At 41.2% G+C, this 23,889-nt stretch overlaps 1 protein-coding gene and 1 long non-coding RNA gene across 11 annotated transcripts in view; one reads left to right on the plus strand and one right to left on the minus strand.

Moving 5' to 3' along the window:
• Positions 1-33: 33 nt before the first annotated feature.
• atp11b (ATPase phospholipid transporting 11B) overlaps positions 34-23,889 on the minus strand; it is a 28,794-nt gene continuing 4,938 nt past the window's right edge. The window contains exons 6-31 of one of the 10 annotated variants that reach the window (XM_088425316.1): positions 23,708-23,836; positions 22,615-22,718; positions 22,478-22,525; positions 22,077-22,141; positions 21,824-21,905; positions 21,537-21,687; positions 20,361-20,558; positions 20,094-20,252; positions 19,819-20,009; positions 19,351-19,419; positions 18,895-18,968; positions 18,673-18,776; positions 18,306-18,487; positions 17,086-17,289; positions 16,844-16,997; positions 16,123-16,225; positions 15,867-16,012; positions 15,633-15,692; positions 15,312-15,439; positions 14,681-14,819; positions 14,309-14,332; positions 14,070-14,135; positions 13,802-13,905; positions 13,376-13,541; positions 8,246-8,403; positions 34-4,002 (exon numbers count right to left, since the gene is read on the minus strand). In XM_088425316.1, the coding sequence (XP_088281442.1) occupies positions 3,921-4,002; positions 8,246-8,403; positions 13,376-13,541; positions 13,802-13,905; positions 14,070-14,135; positions 14,309-14,332; positions 14,681-14,819; positions 15,312-15,439; positions 15,633-15,692; positions 15,867-16,012; positions 16,123-16,225; positions 16,844-16,997; positions 17,086-17,289; positions 18,306-18,487; positions 18,673-18,776; positions 18,895-18,968; positions 19,351-19,419; positions 19,819-20,009; positions 20,094-20,252; positions 20,361-20,558; positions 21,537-21,687; positions 21,824-21,905; positions 22,077-22,141; positions 22,478-22,525; positions 22,615-22,718; positions 23,708-23,836 (3,090 nt within the window). In that variant the 3' untranslated portion in view covers positions 34-3,920. Of the gene's footprint in view, positions 4,003-5,790; positions 6,081-8,245; positions 8,588-9,378; positions 9,513-12,058; positions 12,145-13,375; positions 13,542-13,801; positions 13,906-14,069; positions 14,136-14,308; positions 14,333-14,680; positions 14,820-15,311; positions 15,440-15,632; positions 15,693-15,866; positions 16,013-16,122; positions 16,226-16,843; positions 16,998-17,085; positions 17,290-18,305; positions 18,488-18,672; positions 18,777-18,894; positions 18,969-19,350; positions 19,420-19,818; positions 20,253-20,360; positions 20,559-21,536; positions 21,688-21,823; positions 21,906-22,076; positions 22,142-22,477; positions 22,526-22,614; positions 22,719-23,707; positions 23,837-23,889 lie in introns of those variants that run through there. The other 9 variants (XR_015866942.1, XR_015866943.1, XM_088425319.1 and 6 more) reach the window with 9 other exon arrangements.
• LOC148416626 (uncharacterized) lies at positions 4,559-18,759 on the plus strand. The gene is made up of 3 exons (XR_015866951.1): positions 4,559-5,049; positions 12,073-12,178; positions 18,723-18,759. It is a non-coding gene; the product is annotated as an uncharacterized LOC148416626 (long non-coding RNA).

Below are 23,889 nucleotides of genomic sequence, written 5' to 3' on the forward strand. Positions count from 1 at the left end.
CATGTTTGAATCCAACAAGTCACACGCTCGGCGTCGGGCTTCTTAAAAATGTATTTATTTCATAAATAGAATAGCATTTTCATAAACATCAGCTGTAAGACAGTATTACAGACAAGAGGAATGACGAATAGCCGACAGGAGTGACCAAAGCTTACACACACTCTGACATAGTTAATAAATCCCGCTACGAAGCTTTCATAACGGGAATTATTACTCATAAAAATGTTTGCAGTTTTATCTGGCACTCAGCCAATGTAGGCGCTAACAATTAGAACGCGTTTCGGCTGGAATACATGATCGTGTATACGTGGGAATAAAAATATTTAAATGGCTAACTCATCAACTAGCAATAGTTTTGCGTCCTTAGTTGATGTCTGAAAGATATACATATAGAAAAAGATAAAGTGTATTGGCCTATTTGTATTTCTGCATATTACATACGGTATAGTTTATTTTCTAATACATCGTGAGACTTTCAAAGATTTTTGGGGTACATTCAAACTAGAATTAATAAGTATTATATTCTTCATGTATATGGTTTTGAGATATTATAGGTTGATATAAGCATCGGCATTAACAAATAATGGCCACGGAAAAAGATGACATGATGGCAAGTGAAATAATTTTTCGACAGTTAAATATTTCCATTTTAGGCACGATCATTGAAAAATTATGCTAGCTTTACGTTAGCTTCCCGCGACAAGTACCAGGACGTTCCCCTATTGGCTGCTTTTACTTCCGCGTTTTCCGGCTATGTAATGTTACGCTGTATGAAACAAATTAACTTAAATATATGTAATTCATTTTCGTAATGTATACAGACATCTTATTTATTTTGTTGCAAGAAAATATAATTTAAAAAATCGACGTCCATTTCCGATCACGTGATCGTGATATCCCTTCGTTTGAAGTCAGTATGTCTTGCTACGCAAATGAGGTCAACTGGTAGAAGAAAGAAAAACAAGCAAAATGTTCACGTGTTTAAATTCAACAATATGGTTGAACTCCTGCTAATATCAAACTGGAACGATTATCACTCATAAACAAGAACGGTATGGAGCGAACACAATCCAAACGGAAAATACAACAAACGGACTCTGGAATGCTCTCCAATGGAGAAATACACCGAACTTGAAGGGGAATAAAGGAACAAGCCATCTTCCGCCTCATCAAGTTTGTCTTGCCCCGTTTCTCAACTCGCTTAAACTTGATTTATCGCGGCGGATTATTCCTAAACTGAAGAAAAACACGAGGACCACGTGGCGCTACGAGGCCCCCGACATGCACAAAAAGCGTCATCGTCTTCACCGGGTCCCAAGCGACACACAACATCCAAAGCGCAAATACGAACGCTGCCGAACAAAACGAAGCATGACGGAAGAATGAACGAGATGACGTAGACGCGTGACGGAAACATTCGTCGGTCAAGTCTACGTGCATCGTGACTTCAGCGAAGAAGGCAAACAAATACAAATAAATCTACTTCCGGTACAGTCAAACAAAATAGGGAACTTCCTGAACAAAATATGGCTTTATCAACACACTTCGAGGTCGGGAGAGTCGAAACGAGAAAGCAGCACAAGCGCGTGTGCGAGTAGGCACGAAAAAGAACGCAGCTCTTTGGTATCGACGTGGAGGTCCGTCAAACGGATTCGGCCGGCGTGGACTGGTCCTGAACGGGTCCCGGATGCTACGAGCGGGCGAACGTGAAAGTGCAGGTTGCCTTGGTGGATGGAGCAGCAGCGAAGGTCAGCAAAAAAGGTTTTTGTTTTTTTTTTGGGAAGAGAACGCCTGGCAACGTCCATCCAGCTACAAATGGACTAATGCTGATGGGAAGACGTGGTCCGAGTCTTCACGATCCTTTCTGAGGTGCGTGTAGTAGTACACTCGTTGGTCCTCACTAAAAGGCCATTCAGCACATTAGTAGAACTTGGCAGTTTTACAGGGTGGCAAAGAGTGGCACATGCCACCTCCAGCATGTGCCCTGCCACCCTACCGCCCCCAATGAATAAAAAAAAAAAAAAAAAAAATGGGTGGAGGTAGGTGCTAGGGAACTTCGTTTTCACAATAGTCATTTCTGCACATCTAGTAAACTAGTGGTGTAAGTACTACTAGCTATAGAAAAAAAGGAACCACTTAGCATCTAGATCTTCATTAGTACTAGTTGTGACCACGTTTTGTTAATGGTTAACCCTTCGCTAGTACTACTAGCGGTCCAGATGTCAACAAAAACTACGATTGAAGTCTACGAGCTAACTTTAGCACTTCAATCAATCAGAGATGTTAACTAGCGCAACCTTATTTGAGCAACCAATATCTAGTGCTTCGCAATTGCTACTAGCATTTAGCCCTTCACCAGTACTGCTAACGGTCAACTACAGCTACTAGTGAAGCGCTAAGTTTAGTGCTTCACTGGTAGTATCGGCAACCTGGAGATGTTAACCACATTTGAGCAACTAAATTCAAGTTAATAATTGGTCTAGTGATCGCAGGTGCTACTATCAATGAACATATGTCAACTTGCCAAATAGTGGAGTAAAATTAAACTAGTTAAGATGTAGACCTTCATTAGTTCTAGTATGAGCTTTGACAACGTTTTGTCAACATTTAAGCCTTTAATAGTACTGCTAGCCGTCCAGATGTCAACTAAAGCTACTATTAAGATTGACGTCTACATTGGTTTGTTGCAGTTACATTTGGTCAACATTAAGCGTTTCAATAGTGCTACTAGCTAGCCAAATGTAACCAAAGCTACAAGTGACAAACTACTAGTTAATATGAGCGCTTAACCGGTAGTATCAGTAACATGCAGTTGTTAACTAGTGCAACTTTAAGAAATACATTTCTAGTTACGATCTCGTGCTTCACTAGTGCTACTAGCAATCAGTTACACTAGTTAATATGTAGACCATTAGTAGTAGTAGAGTCATGAAAACAATTTAACGTGTAGCGCTTCACTCATACTATTAGAGCAACTAAAGCTACTAGTTAACATGAGCGCTTCACTGGCAGTATCAGTGACACACAGATGTTGACTAGTGCATCTTAGTTTTAACAACAAAATTCTAGCTAATATCTCATGCTTCACTAGTGCAACTAGTCCAACTAATAAAGTACAACAAGCTAACATCTAGACCTCCATTAGTAGTACTAGTGAGTCATGAATGTTTTTGTTAACATTTAGCGCTTCACTGGTTAAGCTAGCAGTTCAGATGTCGATTAATTCTGCTAGTGACATTGAAGTCTAGATAAAATTGGCTCTTCACTGGTATCGATAATACATAAATGTTAACTAGAGCAACAGAATTCCACTAGTTAACATGTGCTTCACTAGTGGTACAAGTAGTGAACAGATGCGTGAAGTAAAATTCAACTAAACCAGACCTTTGTTAGTACTAGTCAAAAAAATATTGTTGACATTTCACTAGTACTAGTGAAGCTCTAAATGTATTATTTAACATTTGACTAGTTTGCAGATGTCAGCTTGAACTACTACTAGTGAATCTGCTGGTTAACATGTTGTATCGATTAGTACAGTTTTGCCTTCCTTGTAAAAAAATAATTGTTCTACTAGTATGCTAAAGCTGTCCTACTTATGTGCAGAAATGTTGCCCAATAGTAGTGTGTGTGTGTGTGTGTGTGTGTGTGTGGGGGGGGGGGGGTCTACTAGTGTACTTAATGGTCTTTTTAATGAGGACAAAGAGTATAGTAGTACATGGACTGCAAGCTACTAAATGTGCAACGTCCTTCAAGCAGAGTCGTCTTCTCAAATGAAGTTCATGCGCTACTGACGACTTTCAACCGTTAAGGTGCCAACGGTCCTTTGGTTTTCATTAACAGGTCCGTCTGAGTCCACTTCCGCAAAGGACTCGTACCAAAGTAAGCTTCCGGGGGGTCGGGGGAGTGTCGGGGGGCGGGGCTCAGCAGTGGGCGGCCTCGATGGGCGACAGCGTCAGGACGCTGCGATCGTTGGAGTAAAAGTTGTCCGCGTCAGTCCAAGACCTGAAACGAGGCAGCAGGAAGTGAGCGTTAGGACGGCATCGTGTCATATGGGCGGGGCGCGGCCCAGCAGCTGGATTTGTCATTTGCTAATGACTCGTTAGAACCTACGCAAGCAGATTGGAAGGTACAAACATCTGTGGTGTCGAGGTATGAAAAAAAAAAAACATAAATGTACTCATCTGTTCAATCAGTTTACACGGTCGTGCGCACTTTCGAACTTTCGCTAAACTGTTAGAATAGATAAGTAAGTATGAGTAAAGTGCAGCAAAAGTATTAGTGATTCGTAAATTGAAGGAACATTAGTGAATTGGGGGGAAATAAATAATGGAAAGTGGGGTTGTGTTTGTAAATGATGGCTTGGGTACTGAAGCTTCAATCAAAAGTACTGTGATGCATGACTATGTTCATTCTGTTGTCATATTAAAAAAATGTTTTTGTAATTTCACCCCCATACAGCCATGTTAATCTAATAACTCATTTTGAAATAAATCATCAAGCCGTGGTTGAAGTGTATCAATTTAGTTTACAGTTTTTTTCCATCAGAACATGAGGACGGAAGCCAGCCGATTCACGACAGTACAAGCCTTGGGTGTAGTTAAAACTCCCACCGCGAGGGGGCGCACGAGTGCCAATTTGCCCAAAGTTTGACATTAGTAATGTGATAATGACGTTCAGGTGTTGCAAGTATTTTTCGAGACCGTGGTCTTAGTATCACGTCGTAACTTTCGCCAGGATCGGAAAATGAATATTTGTCAGTCTTTTCACCTTTATTTTAAAAGGCGCAATTTTTCAATGTTTATTTTTTAAACTAGCGGCGTGTCACGTGAGCAAGCGTCAAATTGCGACTATTTTAGGAAGGCAAGAGGATTACTAAAAAGTCGAAAGTTGACGACGAAAACGGCACGGACGGATTTCCTGTCGCCTCGAGGACAACGTTGGATTCGACCTGCTGCAGTTTGGTTCATTTCTGATTGAATGACTTTCGTTTGGAACTCGAACGGACGGAGGTCCAACTTGTCAAAAGCGGAACCGGAACATCAAGACCAGGTACGTGTAGCGTTACAAAAATAATGGTCGTCGGTTAACGTATGCAAAGCGTTGAACATACGGAAAATAAAGTCAGACTAAACTACCAGACAGTAAAGCAGGTTGATTATTGATTACGTGAGTGACGTTTGGGTAAATCTGAAATAAGTGAAAATGAAACGAACGCCGAGTAAAAGGGAGAAAGTTAACAACTTGGGAATTTCCGTTGGTTTAAATTTCAATCCGTGATGAATGATTTTCAATATCCTTTTTGGTTATGTTGACACAGCAGTGGTTTTTAAAACGTCTGCAGGTAGCAGCGAATCTAATTTAATGCGTTGTAATGCCATGACAAACCGTACACATTGCTTCAAGTAAGAGCAAATCAATTGGAACATGAAGCATCTTATTGCTAAATCCTTTCAGAATTACTTATGTGGTGACAAATTTCCATAAGACGAGGTAGAAATAAATGCTGTTAGGTTATCTTATCTTCTGAAGCCGCTAAACAGAGTATCTCACTGTTAGGTTATCTTATCTTCTGAAGCCGCTAAACAGAGTATCTCACTTATCCCATTTAATTTTGAGCTCCAGATGGCTACAGTTTGCAAATTAAACGTCATTTTTATCATTGTAATTTAGGTCACAACTTTTATTTCAGTGCTATTGTCGTGCTCCATAAAAGCAAAAACATAACACTCAAATTCCAATTAGTTTTTGGGACAATTTTTGACCTAAGATCAATTTTTTCCTTTGGGCATAATGAGATTTCAGCTCCTCAAGCCAAAAGAGGTTTGGAGGTCAGACCTTGTTGTGTAATCTGCTACAAAAAAAATCAGAAGAAAATGTCACAACAAAAACCCAATAAAAACAAGTAAACAGCAGGAAGATTTTCGACAAGACTAGTGGGGGGGGTCATGTTTACAGAGTACATTGGACATCAAGGCCACTTGGGTCGACATGCACTGACGCACGATCTGGACATTTTTCTTGGGTTGCCTGAGGTCAAGGGACAAACGGAAGCCGTTAGATTCCTCTGCCTGGACTCTGAACTACAAAAACAAACAAACAAAAAAAAAAAAGGACGCCTTTAGCATTTAGCTTGGGATTTGGAACGAGGCCGCCAAGGTGTCTTTGTTTGTGTTTTGCGTGCGCGGAGGTGACGTGGCATTCGGAAATGGCCGAGAGGCGCGTCAAATAAACGGAGCTCATTCGTCAGGGACAAGTCTCTTTGACACCCGGTGACGCTCGTGTCTTTTCCGCCGTTGCTGGCTCGGAGATAACTTGGGCTCTCGCCGGCAAAAAAAAATGAGGGACGCCAGAAAAACGAGGGATGCGAGGGCCGCTGTCATGACACATTTTGTTAAGGGTCATAATTTAGGGATTTGTCGAGAGTTTGCGTGTGAAGTGTAATTGCACTTCCACGGCACCAGGGGGTGCAGTGGCGCTATCATTGTCGAATTTTTTTTAAAATAGCTATCAACCACATTTTTTCCTAATTGAAAACCAATTCTTTGTACCCTTTTCAAGTTAAAACACAGGTGTCAAAGCCAAGGCCCCGGGGCCAGATCCGGCCCGCCACATTATTTTATGTGGCCCTTGAAATGCTGATTTGACTTCAGGATTCTGGTTAAAAAAACAAACTTGCAAGTTGTCTTCAACTTTTAAAAGTTTTGGGAGGAACAAAACGAGCATTTTTTTTACTGACCCCTGATTTCAAAACTAGCTAAGCGTGTGGTGAACTTGAACATTTATTTGGCTTTAGTTATTCTGGCACAACCAACTCATTATTCTATAATAGTTTTGCCTTTACTAGGGCAAACTGCAAAAAATAATTGAAGTTTTGCTTTATACCGCGGGCCATTGAGAAATGAATTGCGGACCGCAAATAGCCCCCAAGCCACAGTTAGGACACCACTGTCTTAAAAGCTACATTTATATGAATTTTTCAAGTAGCTGGGGACGCTAATGAATTAACTTTAGGAATTCACTCCAATTAAAAAAAAAAAAAAAAAGGTCAGGAAAATCTTTTCTAGCACGGGAATTAAATGAAGTACTTGGCGGTGATATGAAATGACCGAAAGAGATGATGTCATTAAAAGGGCGCGCTAATTATTTTGAGAAGAATTGAAGGTCTGGTAGGTTAACGAGATGATTAGCTGGCTCCAAACTGGCACGCCTACAAGTTTAATGATGTAGTCAAGATGTCTCGAAGGAAAGTTCCTGCATAGATGGATGTGTGCGCAAATTGCTCGAATCCGAACTTTATAAAAACCCTAACTCGTTTTAGCCACATGGGAGGACGGTCTATTCCCACTATTAACCAATCAAAATGCTCAGCGGCCACAAACTTATTCCTATTAACCGTACAGGGAAAACTCGTCGAAACTAAAGGGCATCCTAAATTAAACTAACGCATGTTCTTGAAAGCAAATTTTATCATCCAGTTTAGTGACGGTGTGCTTTGGCGCGTAGAGTCAGGTGGACCAATCAGTTGGGTTATTTTCATGGTAAGAACAACTTAAGTTTTTTTTTAAGAAAAGACATAAAAACGAAAACTGTGTGCGAGTATCTACGTATATCGGATTGATCCTAGTTTTTTTTTTCAAGGTATTGATACAGTTCTTGCGCTGGTTCACACTGATCCATTTTTCTTGGAGCAGTTTTCGGATCAAGAACTAGTAATTACAAACAGCAAGAATTGAAGATTTCTATTCATTTCATGATGTTTTGAGATAAACGCTAGCTAGGAATAGGAACAGTAGATCTTCCTAATCTTTCATAGTTTTTTTTACATGTATCAAAAGTCCTAGCGGTATCGGTACTTTGAATCGGAGAACTCGCATTGACATCGTTCCGGAAAGAAATTATTTTTTGTGCCTCCCGTAGTTGGGCTCGATTGGGACGCTAGTACTACTTTGCGTGTCTAATGGTCAGGTCCACAGGTGTCAAACTCCAGTCCTGGAGGGCCGGTATCCTGCATGTTTTCAAACGCACTTGATTCAAATGATTAGGATCATTCACAGCTCCTAATAATAATAGCGAATAAGCTAATCGTTTGAATCAGGAGTGTTGGGGGGAGAAAACTGGAAAACGTGCAGGATACCGGCCCTCCAGGACTGGAATTAGATTTTCCCGCCGTGTGAATATTTGATCCCGGGTGGACCCCGATCGGGATTGAGAATAACGTAAGGTTTGCCGTTGCGCTCCTCCCCACCTGTTGCTGCGGCCGGCCGCGTCGCAATGGTTGCCGCCGCTCGGGCACTGTCCGCTCATTTGCTCCAGGAGGCGGGCCAGGCGGGAACAGCCGCTCTGGCCATGTTGGTAGCAGCACAGGGACTCCACGCAGCTGAGGGCCTGGGGGGCTGATAAAGACTGCGGGGGCGCGGCAGGGAAAATCAAAGAGAAGGAAAGAGCAAAGTAGAGAAAGAATCAAAAGGAAAAAAAACGGGAGAATTCATTAGCAACGCAAACAAAGCAACCGTCGTACCCCAAATGAGAAGTTGCATGCGGTCGGTCACGGGGGATGGGCGGCGTTCAAAGCATGCTACCAATGGAACTGGAATGTTCAAATGAAGGAAAAACACAGTGGTAAGGATAAAAAAAAAAAGCACAAACAAGGCATGACAAGAAATATTTGGCCATGTTTTGTCATCACATGAAAATTGTGCTATGAACATCTGATCGTTTTTGAACGTTTATCACCTCCATCAAGCAAATGCTCTATTTGTGTCCATTGCGGTGGACATTTTGTCTCAGGGAGACCGCAAAGACGACTGCATGCAGGAATATAACCAATAACCGTGTTAAAAACTCAAGTTTTCAATAACTGCTATTTCTATCGCCTTAATGAGCCCCTTTTTTCCCGCCTTTTTTCCCCGCCAAAACCAACAAATGGGACGTTTACGGCGGGATATGATTGTCATTTTTTTTTGAACTGAGGATAAGGAGAAGGTCTTTGTTTTAACCTCTTTGGACTTAAGCATCTGGCTGAAGAATGTGACACATTTGCGTATCTAATCTGACGCGTTGAATTTTATCGCCACTTACTGAGAGATGATTGGACACAACTACCAACTCAAAAGCTTTCATGTGCCAAAATGTGCGTGATGACGACACGATGGGGCGATACGGATTGAATGTGAGGACGTCCCCCCGACAGACACAAAGCAAATTTGAAATATTAAAAAAAAAAAAAACAAACTCGGGAGCGCTGATGTGACGCAGGCAAGTGTAACCAGGCATTGGGGGGGGGGGGTGCACATGGTTGGCTGGTCCGCACGACAGTCATTTTGCTCCGGGCCAATGACGGCGCAGCGCAACGGGCGAGTAGAAAATGACTACCTAGAGGGGGGGGGGGGTATGTCAAGGGTCTGGGCTGGGGGAGGATAAGCAGCTAGCAGGTGCCAATTGTCCTCCCCTGGGCGCCGACGGGCCTTAAGAGAGTCATATTCTGGGCCGACTGAACCCTCACCCTTTTCCATCTGAAGGACACAAGATGCGCACGGTCAGCAAACAACCGAGCGCTTCGACACGTGCCAGTCGTGCCCGTTTTAGAAAAGCGACAAAACATTCCATCTCGGGTGATTGAGACCAGGGGTGTCCAAACTTTTCCCTCTGCCAACCACCAGATGAAAAATCCAAGTTTGCAAGGGCCACTTTGCTCATATATTAGTGTTTTTTTTTTTTTTAAATAGCGTTCTGCATTGCAAATAATCCAGGATTTTATACAATTTTGGGGTGGGCGCAGTCACTGTAACCCAAAAGAAAATATTAGGTTCTGCAGATTTTGTCCCCGCATGTCAAAATTCAAAACCGATCCAGAAGCAGTTTGCTGTAGCTACACTTATTTATTGGGGTTACTTGTGTTCAGAGAAGAAAATGCAGGAACTTTTTTTTTTTTTTTTGACCGTAAATATTACTTTTCTACCAAGACTATCAAATGTTATAGATTACCGTATTTTCCGCACTATAAGGCACACCTGAAAGCCTTAATTTTTTTTAAAAAGCTGACGGTGCGCCTTATAATCAGGTGCGCCTTATATATGGATCAATATTGAGGTTGGGATCCGTAGATGGGGAATGAGCTGATAAAGTAAGCTTTACCTGATTCTTTTGCGTGTTTACAGTTGAACAAGGTTGCCCATATTGACATTGAGTTATTGTGCTATTGAGAGTTTAGCGTTATTGTTATTACTTTGAATATTACTATATTGTGATGGAAAAAGTTTTATAAAATGTCATGAATTGAGGGTGCGCCTTATATATGGAAAAAGTTTTAAAATGTGTCATTAATTGAGGGTGTGTCTTATAATCCGGTGCGCCTTATAGTGCGGAAAATGCGGTAGTTATAACTGTGTATTTAGAGTAGCTTTCCAGTGTATAAAATTGAATTTAATAAACGGACGAAGGGCCACATATGGCCCCCGTGGCATAGTTTGGACACCTCTGGTGTAGACTATAGTGTAGGCCTACCTATATCTCATAGGCTACTCTAACATGTATTGTATGATGGTTACCAATGCCGAAATTGCATGTAAAATGAGAAAGTTAATGAGGGGTTTAAAAAAAAAATGATCAAAGAGCCAAAGTCCTAAGAAACGTCCATTTGTGATTAGGATCATCAGAGATGGGGTTTAATTTCAGACACAAATAACTAATAACCACAAAAAGATGTATCGAGTGAAAGTATGCGGCTGCGAAACGCAGATATGGACATTAGGATGCAAACCAATTAATTTGTTGCCGCATGAGCGACCAAACAAGCGCACAAACAAAAGAGCCTTTTACAATTACCCCACAATCATCTAATTATGCAGATAGAGATAGTGCAATTAAAAAAATTAATATTCAGAAGGTTTTCTCATGCTCTTTAAGGCGGCATCATTTTATCATTTCATCATCATTTCACCCACTCAAATTTGCTCATACAAGTGGAAAAGAAAATGATGGAATCATGCAGGAACGCTCACCAATGGAAGGTGTCAGAATGTCCTTTTTTTTTTTTTCCTTTTGATTTATCATGCAACCATGAGAACGCTGATTAGCTTTGCCAACGCATGCAGTCATCGAATCAAAGCGAGGTCCAACAATACGCGTCAGCAAAAGATGGAACGAAGTTCACGCCTGAGAAGCAACATTTTGCTTCTCATCCTCCTGAGAGCAGCATATTTATTTTTGTCCACTGGTGTCCATTTTGTCTCAGCAGGACAGCAGTTAATTGTATCCCAACCCAACACACGAGGCACCATTGGAAAGGCCAGGATGTCCTTAACTGAGGACACTAGGACTCAGTTGGGTAGCTCCAATGAGTCAAAAGCCACAGACCAAAAACAAATGTCCACTACATTAGACACAAATGAATATGCTATGTCTCAGGAGGATATGGATGTTTTATTTTGACAGTGCATGTAAAAATATGTCTTCAATTTTTATTGGTTAATATTCCTAACCGAAGTTTTATGACTTGCTACTTTTGTCAGATTGTATGTAGCGTAATATCTGCCAAAAATCCTCTTTGAAGCTGTTGTTAGTTTTAGTCCTTTCTTTTTATTATAATACACTGTGTACCAAATTATTAAGTATGACGTTTTTATGGAATTTCCCCACAATGAAATGAACAGCAAAATTATTTGTTTTTGTCAACAATTGTATCGCCTTATAGAAAAAATGGTTCTCTTTTTTTAAATTTTTTATTAACGATTCCATTCTTTGCCTTTTGACTCATTCAATCCCAAAGACGCATTTATTTGTCCAGATATTTAATTTCACATTAGTATTATTTTTTAAAAATCTCAAATATTAAGATCAAATAGTCGACGCCGAACGAGATAATTTGGCTCATTTGGCTACACGTCCGAGTCAATCACCGACAAACGGTCGAAAATAACATGCGAAAACTCCCCCCCGCATCATTGCTATTTATTTTCTTTTAATGCAGTGCTTATGTGACTCGCATCCTAATATCCATAATAAGTTGGAGCACAGTGTATTTGTAACTCAGGGCCAGCTCTGACTCATGTCCTCTAACCTAATTTTGCCCAGCTGATTCTTGGCTCGTGACAGAGGTTGAAGAGCGATGAAGTCATCACCTATTGCCACACAGTTGGAATACATCTACACCGGGAAAGGAGTCAAAGCATACAGAGAGGTTAGACACTCAGAAAAGAACACGCACAAGGGCAACGCTCCGCAAACGTTAGAGCAGACAAGACGAGATCGGACGAGACATTTTTTTTTTTCCTCCCCCCCGTTGGGACGGAAAGGTACAATTTTTTTTTTCGCCCCCGCGGAAAGACGAGCGCGCGCACTTTAACGACCGCGTTTTGTGTTTCGTGTCCAAACAAGGTCATGCTGTTTGAATGCCGCGCTTTTGCTGTAGGAAAAACCGGTTTGATTCACAATCTGAATGCAGAATAGCCAATCATTGTAATGGAAAAGTATTCGGCCATTTTGTTCTGCAACGACCACCTGAAGCTTACACTCAATATATGCACATGAGAACTCTCTGTGCGGCTCCAATGAGACAAACTTGACTGATAAGAGAGTTGGACAACATAGACGTACATGTATATCGTTTTGGATTAGACTCCCTACTTGTAGGTCACAGGTGTCAAACTCAAGACCCGGGGGGCCAGATCCGGCCCTCCACATCATTTTTTGTGGCCCGCGAAATGCTGATTTGACTAAAATAGCAAATTGGCAAGTTGTCTTCAACTTTTAAAAAATCTGTGGAGAAAATACAAGCATTTTTTTAATTCACAATCAGTTTTTGCTGGCCTCTGATTTCAAAACTCGGTGCGAGTTTTACAAAAGCATTAAAAAAAGATTTGAATTCACAGTCATCCGGTCCTCTGACAGAAACTAGAACTACAATGTGGCCCATAATAAAAATGAGCTTGACACCCCTGTTGTAGGTCATCCCTCCTTAGCCTTAAGGATCTTCTCTTTCACTTGTCTTACAGACCAACAAACCATAATTTGACCCTAAAAATTAAGGGGGCGTCTTACAGAGTTGCATCCTATATTTGGGGGATTACGGTATTTTACCGATCTCCCCCAAATCCTAAAAAATCCCACATCATCATCATGCAGATGATCGTTTAGGTGTCACACTCCAGTCCTCGAGGGCCGGTATCCTGCAGGTTTTCCGGTTTTCTCTCCTCAACACACCTGATTCAAATGATTAGCTCATTAGTCAGCTCTGGGGGAGCTTGAAAATGATCCTAATCAGGTGTGTTGAGGAGAGAAAACCGGAAAACCTGCAGGATACCGGCCCTCGAGGACTGGAGTTCGTCACAGATCAATTGCTATTTTTCCATCTCCAAACCTCGGCCAGCCATCCTACCTGACTTTTCTGCGTGCTGCTGGGCCGCAGATGTCGGTAGAAAACCTTCTTCACCACATCAGGGAAGAGGCAGGTGATGACAATGATGATGATGGCGAACCAGGCCGAGCCGCTGGACAGCAGTTGCACAAAGACGAAATACATATCCTGGGTGTGGAGGAACGGCCTGCGGAAGAAAACCGCGATGGTCAGAAATTGTCTGGGGGGGGAAACTATGTGAACAAAAACCAAAAGAGGCACCACCTAAATAGATTCATGCTCATTCTTTAATGGCTGACTGATTTTGATGAAAACCAACCTCAATTTTTATATGTGTAAAAATTTAAGGTAATGGCATAGATTTATGTGTAATAAATAAATAATGACACCGGTATTAATTGTATACAGCTGCTGCTAAGGGTCCAAAATGAAAATAATCGGACTTACCAGATGATTCCTCCATAGAAGAGAGAGAAGATAAAATAGAAGGCTATTGAGCCCCAGGTCACAAAATGGTTTATCCATGTCCAGAAATGCGTCTCCAATGCAAGCTGCGGACCAATAAAAAGATGTCCAACATTTACATTGACAGGTTACACAATATTTGATTATTTGCTGCCGCTGTGCTCAATATATATTTTAAAAAAGATGTTACCCAAGCAAACATTAGCCACTGTGCATTTGAATGTCAAAGCAAACATGTTCTATTGCTTACCTTTAAAGTGACGGTGATGACCATGACTGTAAAGACCAATGTTCCAAATGTCCAATTACCAAACATCTGCAAGTGACGAAAAAAGAGTCCATTTCATCACCTCTTTAAATCCAGTTTCAAATGTTTGACATTCTTTTCTATAGTCAATAACAAGTACTGTTTATCCCCAAAATTCGATAATCGACAACTGAGCGGCACCCGCCCCGCGGGGAGCTCTCAAAAGACAATCCGATGCTTACCAGCTGCCTGTTAGCTCGCAAGATCTGAAAAGGTGCGCAGCGTGGCGGCAGGAGTCGGAGAAGAAAAGTGAGAAAAGACAGCAGCAGTTAGGACGAGAAACTGAAAACCAGTGCAAGAAAGGATGAGGGAAACCAGGCCGCGGATAGATAGATGCCAGACATGTTAATCGTAAAAACACGACGCGAAACATACTGTAAGGAAAAAGAGAATAAAGGAGGAGTGAGCGACTGCATAAAGACGTCAATTTTATACTCAAAATATTGCTCTGATTCGAACAGCTTTACTATTACTAAAATAAGCAGCACTTTGTTAAAACGCTCACCACATTCATTTCCAAAGTTAGATCTCTGACAAAACTAACACACACACACCTGTCCATTTCCCATCAGTGTAGTGTCTTCACCCATCAGTATGTAGGATCCAAAGAAAAAGACAAAAGCATGACAGAAGCCCAAGATGGTCCAATAGAGGAATGTCCGGAAAGACAACAGGGAGTTCCTGCTGATGTCTCTGGAACAAATATGACAGAATAAATGTTTTATAGAACAAATGGGAGTAGGTGAGACTTTAACGGGGTTTCTGCAGGTATCAGCAAACCTAATTTAGCGCTTTGTAATGCCGTGACAGGAACGGTTCACATTTCAAATCAAGAGCAAATCAATTGGAACATGAAGCACCATTGCTTCTTACTTTTAAGAATATCGTGTGATATGAATGCACACAGTCATACATATTTATTGATCCAACTTAATAATTTCAGGTTCTTGGCAGGTTTGCGTCTAGCAATGCGGCGGTGCCCTGAAGTTTGAACCCCCCCCAAATATTAATGACAAAATAATCCATTTTATTTAAAAAGCACTTAACATTCAGGTGAATCTCAAAGAAGACCAAAAGCATACTACATTTTTAGTTTAAAAAAATAATATGATTTAATGGCGCTCTATATACTGTATATTTTTACATCCTTTGCAGAAAAAAAAAAAAAAAGTGGTTTGAGGGTACCTGTACAAAGCGGGTTTATTCTGCAGGACGTGCGGATGAACAAGCTGTTCAAACAGACTGTACACCAGGATGGGCAGTGAGGTAAAGCAGATGTTGTACAGTGTCAGATAAACACTGTCATACAGAGTCTACAACACAGTCAGAATGTCAACGTCAATTTCACTGGCAAATTATTCGGCTTCACCTTGTAATAAGTCGAGATTCAATATCATCATTACACATTCTCAAGTCTATGGCCGTCAATGGTAGTGAATGAGTTGGGAAAAAAAATGGATTTTTGATGTTTAAAGCAGACAACAATAGAGGGCAAATCAAACTTACTTGTTGTGAAAAGAGGCAGAAGAACTGGTATAAAAACTGGGGCGTGATAAAACACACATTCTAAAAGAGAAAGAAGCACAAACAATATCTCAGAATTGCTTTGTTTTGTTTTGAAAAAAAGTCTTGTATTCTGGCCATTGAATACATTGTTTAAAAAGGCGAATTTAATGCACGATTATAATTTGCAAGTCAATATAAGTAAACGGCAAAATCATTCTGGAATTTCCTTCTTACCTTATAGAAAAAGTATTGTACAAGCGTGGCTATTCGAATGTAGTAGAAGTGACCGTGGACCAGCAGGAGTTTTGCCAGAAATCGGAACCTGGCAATTGCATAGTCACTGTTTCTCACGGCCTGGCGACCTTCCTTTCCCATGATTCCTGTCGCAAGGAAAACAAACATGACAGTGGCAGGAATTTCCAGATGGGGAGCGTTACAAAAATAAAAAAAGGACTGGTAAGAAACACAGTCCAAACCGGGGCGCGTTTACCTATGCCAACGTGGGCTTCTTGAATCATACTGACATCATTGGCGCCGTCCCCGACAGCTAAAGTGATTGGCTTCTCTGGAGAGCTTTTTATTAGGCGCACCACCTGGAAAAAACACAGCAAACATTATCAATCAAACATCAAGAATCAAACATTCGATTTTAGACCAGTGGTTCTTCACCCGAGTTCAGGCCACACGTGTGCTTCCATAAACACTTTTTCATCCTGCGTTTAGCGGTGAAAAAAGTCGTTTTCCAATTACGAAGGGTTCAGTGAATGTGCGTAAGAAATTTAAAGGGTTTGTTACCGCCGACAAGGTTGAGAACCACTGTTTTATACAGATCTCTCCCCATTAAATTTGGTTTACGATAGGAGACAAATTTGCCGGCTCAACACATTTGAGCCACCGTGGTTGGTAAAAAAGTGATCAGTACGAACGGCAACTGCATTAGGCTGTCAGCAAGTGTGCTAAGTCATTTACGTCACTCCACCCTCTATGGAGCACTCCTGTGTTGCTAGTCAAGATGTTATGCTAAACAACTTCAAAATAAGAGCGTAGCCAAGGCATTCGCGTCTATACTACAGTATTTGGTCAACTGAGATTTATTTTGAAATTTCCGACAGCTTGACTCGGTCTTTCTTCTAAAAAACTGTATAAATTCCAAGTATTAGTATCAATACTCCAAGCAAACGTGCGCAATTAATAAACCATAATGTTGCTACCTTTGCCTTTTGCAGCGGGGCCATGCGACAGCAAAGCACAGCCGAGCAGTTTTTACAAACTTCCATGAAGAGCTTTTCATGCTCCCGCAACGCTAAAGATAGACTGGCCCCGTCTACAACCAATCCGTGCTGGATGACGTGATCCTCCTTTATCCTGCAAACACATTTGAGCAAAGCGCAAACGAGCAGTTTTAGTCGAAACGGTTAAACGTGATCAGCAACCTGAGATGCTTGACAAAAACCTTCTGGCCAATCTGCGGAGCTGCTCGGCACACTCGTGGTCCGAGCGTTGCTGCAGGAGCTCCAAGATGTTCATGGTTCTGTGGAAGTGACCGCAGGACAGGCTGACGCTGACCGCGGTCTCGTGTTTGTCGCCCGTCAGCACCCACACTTTGATTCCGGCCAGGCGCAGAGCCTCGATGGTCTCCTGAACTTTGTCTTGGAGCCTGAGAGGAAAAAACAAAAAGACAAATGGCTTTTAGATTGTTTCATGACAAGAAATAACTCGTTTTCGCTCTGGCGTTTAACAATGGGAAATTAACGTTTGGAAATGTACGTGTGGAAATGGTTTGATCTTCTGCGTAGGGAATCATTACTTAGGTGTGTGTATGTGTTTTAATTTAATTTTAATTGTAAACATATGTTTATACCTGAAATACTAAGGTAAAAATGGATCTACATGGCAATTTTTCCGCACTATAAGGCGCACCGGATTATAAGGCGCACCCTCAATCAATGACATTTTAAAATCTTTTTCCATATATAAGGCGCACCGGATTATAAGGCGCAGCCTCAATTAATGACACATTTTAAAACTTTTTCAATCACAATATAGTAATACTCAAAGTAATAAGAATAATAACTCAAATAATAACTCTAAACTCTCAATAGCACAATAACTCAATGTCAATATGAGCAACCTTGTTCAACTGTAAACACACAAAAGAAACAGGTGAAGCTTACTTTATCACTTCATTCCCCATCTAGGGATCCCAGTCTCAATATTGATCCATATATAAGGCGCACCTGGTTATAAGGCGCACCCCTCCGCTTTTAAAACAAATTAAGGCTTTTAGGTGCGCCTTATAGTGCGGAAAATACGGTACTTTCTTTTTTTTGTCCGACAAAAAAATTGTAGTTTATTCACTCTATAAAGATTATAAGGTGCACTTTTGCAAAACTGAAAGCTTTAAGTTGTGCTCTTACAGTGCAGAAAATACGGTAGACAAAATTATTTTACTGCTGAAAATGCCTAAAGGTGTACTATCCATTTTATATGTTAAATTACATGAGCTGAATCGCACCGGAAAACAAAAGGCGAGGTGTTGACAGTGATTTTCAGCAGTGCTTCAGAAAAGCAAAACAAGACCTCTCCATGAGCAAAATGTAACAAAACAATCAGTCACTTGTGATACCCTGTTATGTAATGATGCAAGTTAATTTAAGGAAAAAAAATCCTCACTTGTCTTCAACTCCCGTTGCCCCAAGAATTTGTAGATTTTTTTCAATATAGCTGAAGGCCTCTTGTAGTCTCTCTTCCCTCTGCTGCAGCGCCGTTCGGGCGCTATTCAAACGCCTGTCCACTTCAATATATTCCTCGGCGCTAAAGTGGCGGCATGCTACAACCAGGGTACGTAACCCTCTCTGCGGTGGAATGGGGGGGGGGGGAAGAGAGACAATAGCAAGGAACCATTATGAAGACAATAGAGTAGAACATTGGACAATGTGTGTGTGTGTTGGGGGGGTGCAGCAGCACAAATAAATAAAGCAAACGTGGCATTTGTTCAACTACAAAAAAAAAATCACCGGATAATCCCGACATGACTCACCAAGGCAAACTCATCAACGTGAACTCTTGTCTTTTCTATCTCGCCACCAGTGGCGAAAGGAAGGACGGACGACTCCGCCCCCTTGGTGAACAGCAATTTGCCGCCTCCAGATTGAATCCGAGCGAAAGGTAAGACATGTTGACAAAGTCAATTCATCTCTTTTTGAAGTCATTAGCGGCTGATTCATAGCCATCCTTTCAAGAATATAAAAAGGGACGATACCTGAAGGTGTCTCCAAAATGACGCTCATCCTTCTGCGGGTTGCATCAAACTCTAACACATGGAGCAGCTTATATCTGAAAAATGACTCACTTTCACCATATGTCCCCAGGGAAAAAAACAAAAGTACAATCGAAAAATACACACCACTTAAATGAATACTTATTTCGCCATTTTCAGGAGTCAAATATTATTTTGTCTATAATAACTAAATTATTGTTCACAAACAATTAATACCTTTAACCCTTGCGCAGTTTTTTTGTCCAATCCCTTGAGGTTTATATCAAAGAGATAACACCAGGAGCTGAAATCTCACCCATGGTCAAAATACTGCACAAAGGGTTAAAAAGGCCTTTTCTTCCGTTGCTGATAATGGGTTCATGCGTAGGCGGGTGCAACAAAACATTCTGATTGGATCATTTCAGAAGACTTTGTGATGAGGAGACGCTAACGACCTACTTCTCCTCTTTGCCGAATGTTTGGATTTCCATGATGTCACCTCTGATACCAGCAAAGGTCACACCGATTCTAAGGATGAAAGAAAAAACAGACAAACGATAGCGGATTAGATTATACTGAGATCGACCGGTCCAGTCAGAAGTCCGCAATTTTCTTGACAATATTTTGTTTCAGGCGCCCACACGAGTCTAAACAGAATTCTGATTAAGCAGCCTCTTGACGGTAAGAAGGAAAACTGGAGATTAGCTCTGCAAAATTGCAAGCCTCCTAATGACTTAGCCCGTCTAAGCCCTTCTAAATCGAAAACAAGTCCGTTCAAATTAACCTTAACTTCACAGGCAGATAAATTGCTCCTCAACGTTAGCTGCACTCTCATATGCCGTTCACATCTTTGGTGACGTTCTTACCGTAAGCTTAACCCTGAGTTTATTGGGGGTTTTTTTTTTAACGTTCAAATTTGAACTTTACCTTTTGGCCGCTTCCACTAAAGCTTTCTCATCTGGCGAAGCGGCATAATAATCCATCTCGTTGGTGGAAAAGCCGTTCACGTGGGAGAAGGGGTCTCCCGCCCCAGTGGTGAGGCAGTCGGGCGGGTCGTAGCTAATCTGGACCGTGTGACACAACGACACCGCTTTGAGGAATAACAGCTCATCTCCGTCCTGAATGGAGAGAAGAAAAAAAAAGACGCGCGATTGGATTTTCAATTCAATAAACATCCGCTTTCCGATAAGAGTGGATCTTACCAAATGAGGCGTGGAGCCATCCGGTGAATCATCAGTTCGACCCTCCGGCACAAGTTTGCCATTAACTTCCCGATACTTGACCCCGTTGACGGAACACTCCCGGAATTGCATTTCATTTTCCGTTAATGTGCCCGTCTTATCGGTAAACACGTATTCCACCTGCCCGACACAAAATGGCAGGCTCGCATACGTTGTGTTGATGATAAAAAAAAAACGCAGCATTCGGGATTCACGTCACGTAATCGATACGGCCCGTCCGTCACACACCTGCCCGAGTTCTTCGTTGAGGTCCGAGGTGTTGACCTGAGCTTTCTGGTCACTCTCCTCGTGGTAAAGGTCCAAATCCCATCCTATGAAAAAGGAGCCGAGGAACTTCTGCATCTCCACGGTCACGTAAAGCGAGATGGGAATGATGAAATTGTAGAGGACCAGGAACGCCAAGAAGTCTGAGATGAATTTCAAGATCTGCGGAAAGCAAAAGGACACAACGTGTGTTCCATTGACAGGGACCAAGAAAAAAAAAACAATTATCTCTGTATTCAATCCGAGCCGCCACTTCTTCAAATTTCTTCTTTTAAAGTTATGTAAAATTATCCACCTGTTTTGCCAGTTGTCGCTTTTTGAAGAGTTTTTGTTACAGTACAATATTTTGCAAATATCATATAACATTACAGTATGCAAGTCCAGATGACTATATATCATTAAATATAGTCATGCGGAAATTTCCAGAGAGAGTGCAACTAAATCCTGTGTACGACCAACTGAAAAAGTGCGCTACTAGTGCAAAGTGTACCAGTACTAGTGTCGAGCACTGATATACAGTAATCCATCCATCCATTTTCTATAGCCGCTTATCCTCACAAGAGCTGCATGCTTGCTGGTGCCTATCCCAGCTGACTTTGGGCTGTACGCGGGGGACACCCTGACCTAGTTGCCAGCCAATCACAGGGCACACAGAGACAAACAACCACCCAATCACACCTAATGCCAATTTAGTATGTTCAATACACCTGTCGTGCTTGGTTTTGGAATGTGGGAGGACGCGGGAGGGCCCAGAGAGAAAGAGAAGCCACGCAGGCTCGGGGAGAACATGCAAACCCCACACAGGAAGGCTGGAGCCAGCCGGATTCGAACTCGGGTCACTTAACTGTGAGGCGGACATTCTAACCACTGCACCGCCGAGACGCCAGGCCTGATAGAATTAGATAAAACTATACGGTACTTGTGCATGCTCATTCGCATAACGCCTGCCCCCGCTACTGAAAAAAATCCCACAGGAAACACTGAAGTTTCTCATCGGGAATTTGTAGCTGCGATGGCATAAAGCCTGGATCGTGAACAGGTGAAAGCCCCAGTCGAAAAAGACACCACAGGGCAAATCTATCCCACCTGATGGCGAATTTGTAGCGGCTCATCTGAGTCAGTGAGAAAAGGACGGCTTACCGGGCTGCTGTTTTTCTCTTGATCCGTCTTTTGGTTGTAGAAAGGCTCGTCCCATTTGTCCTCGGCCTGCCAGGCGTACTTGAGAATGGTACTGAGGACGGCCTCGAACAGCAGGATGCCAAGGTAGATGATTAGAAATGTGTTCATAGATCTGATGTGGGGGAGAAAAAAAAAACAACTCATACCTGACACCCATCATTCATTTAGAATCCTCGCTTGAGAAATGATGTTTGTAACTTTAACGCAGCGGTATGAAATGACGCTAGTTCAACAATGAAAATGCTCACTTCTCTACTGCAGAGCGTTTCTGAGACTTGCATTTATAGTTGAGGGCCATTTTGGACTCCATCCCTGTATAAACTGCAACGCCTACAGTAAAACACACAAGTGAGATTGTTCATTCGAGCATTTAAATAACGAGGATAATATACAGCGCTGTGAAAATGTATTTCACCCCTCTTCAAATTCAGATTTTTGAGTCTCCCTCCTTGAGCACTAAACTATTTTTATTAATTATTTTAATATGCAAGCGTGACTCACCGAATATCTCTTTGGTATTTTTCAACCTGGCCCCTCGTAGCAACAAGCTTTCAGGACCTAGTGGTCTGACAGAAACAATTTCCCACAGTGTTAAAGCAAAGAAAGATGTATGTACTGTTGTAATCAATATTTAAATCAAACTGATTAAAAATACATAGACTGATTATCGACCAGGCCAATGAAAATGGCGCACGTTGTAAAAGATTTTATATATATATATATATATATATATATATATATATATATATATATATATATATAATATATAGTATGCCTGTCTGCATGTTGTCCTGACAACTAGGTTTTCCCAGCTTTTATAAGCTTGGATGCATTTTTGCTTGAAAAACCATATCTTAATATCCAAATGTGGACACACACTGAATCACAAAATCCAATCTCACCTGACAACGTCCTCTCCATGGTTAGTCACTGTTATTCGACCAACAAACCTGGAAAAGAAGGGGGGAAAAAAAAAAAACAACTTTTAGCAGAGTTTGGCTTGGAATTCAAACAAAAATAGTTGCGTGTGTAAAATGACCTGTACAAGTCAGCTTCTGGTTGCTGACACTCCACCACGGCCTGCAAGGTCTCCAGTTGGGAAACCGACTGACATAAAGCTGTCTCGGACACTGAGTAGTGCGTCTAAAAAAACGTGCACATGAAAACAAAACAGCACAAATTTGACTTAAAATGTTTAAGAACACCGCGGTATATTTAATAGCGGTCAAACTAAAAAACTATATTAAAACATGAACAAAATGAATTAGGGGTTTATTTTTGTAATCTTATTTAATCAAATATTGTACATACTGTAGCGGTGCAACAAATATTCAATTCATCAATATGCAAATTAGTAAACATTTTTTAGGTGTTAATTGTTTGGAGCAGTTAATTGTTTGGAGCACAGGCCGTGTTTATTTTTGGCACATCTGCCAGAAAATTGTGTCACATTGTGCATCCATATAAATCACAATGAGGGCATCCAACATTTTGCAAAAGAGTCAATATAACGCAATTTAGCACTACATTATTACATGATACAATTAATTTGCTCTTAATTTGAAAAGAAAAATGAACTGTTCCTGTCATGGAGAACCACACGCTTAATTAAAACCAAAAATTGTCCAAACGAGCCAAATTTCAGCCTTTTGACGGGATTTCTTTTTTTGTGTATGGAAGCAGCCTTTTTGTCATGGTGTTGTATGAAAATAACACATGAGCAAATATTTGCTTTTACTTTGGAAAACAATGCACAACGTTTTTGCTAAATTTCTGTAATTACCGACGTAACTGGCAACATTTTTTTGCAATATCGATTTGGGGAAAAAGAAAACATCCTATTTTTTTAATATCAAGAGATGGAAATAAACATAGCATAATCGACAAATTCATCCATATAATAATCTTTACTTGCAGACCTAGCTTTATATATTTGACATTATAACAAATGTTTTATAAAGTATATTTTGATCACTGAATAGGCGCAACAAACTTTAATGGAAAAACGCTCATTTGTAAGTAAGATTTCTCGATGTATATTGAGCCGACCGTATTCACCTGGAGCTACGTTCGCTTTTTGAAAGCTTTTCAGCGGCTTTTTTTTTTTTTTTTGGTCAAGTTAATCCACACACCTTGAGATTGGTCTCCCCATCGAGGCTGGCCGTGGTAATGTGGCAAGTGCTGTCGGAACGATCCGACGACAGCAACACCAGATCAGCTGGAAACGTCTCATCTTTAGCTACACGTACAATATCCCCCACCTGCGCAAACGAGGACTTTGCATTCATACGTCCTTCGCCTTTGGTCAGACATA

Source organism: Hippichthys cyanospilos, chromosome 10 (assembly GCF_059441005.1).
Source record: "Hippichthys cyanospilos isolate Australia breed blue-spotted pipefish chromosome 10, RoL_Hcya_1.0, whole genome shotgun sequence".
NCBI lineage: Eukaryota > Metazoa > Chordata > Actinopteri > Syngnathiformes > Syngnathidae > Hippichthys > Hippichthys cyanospilos.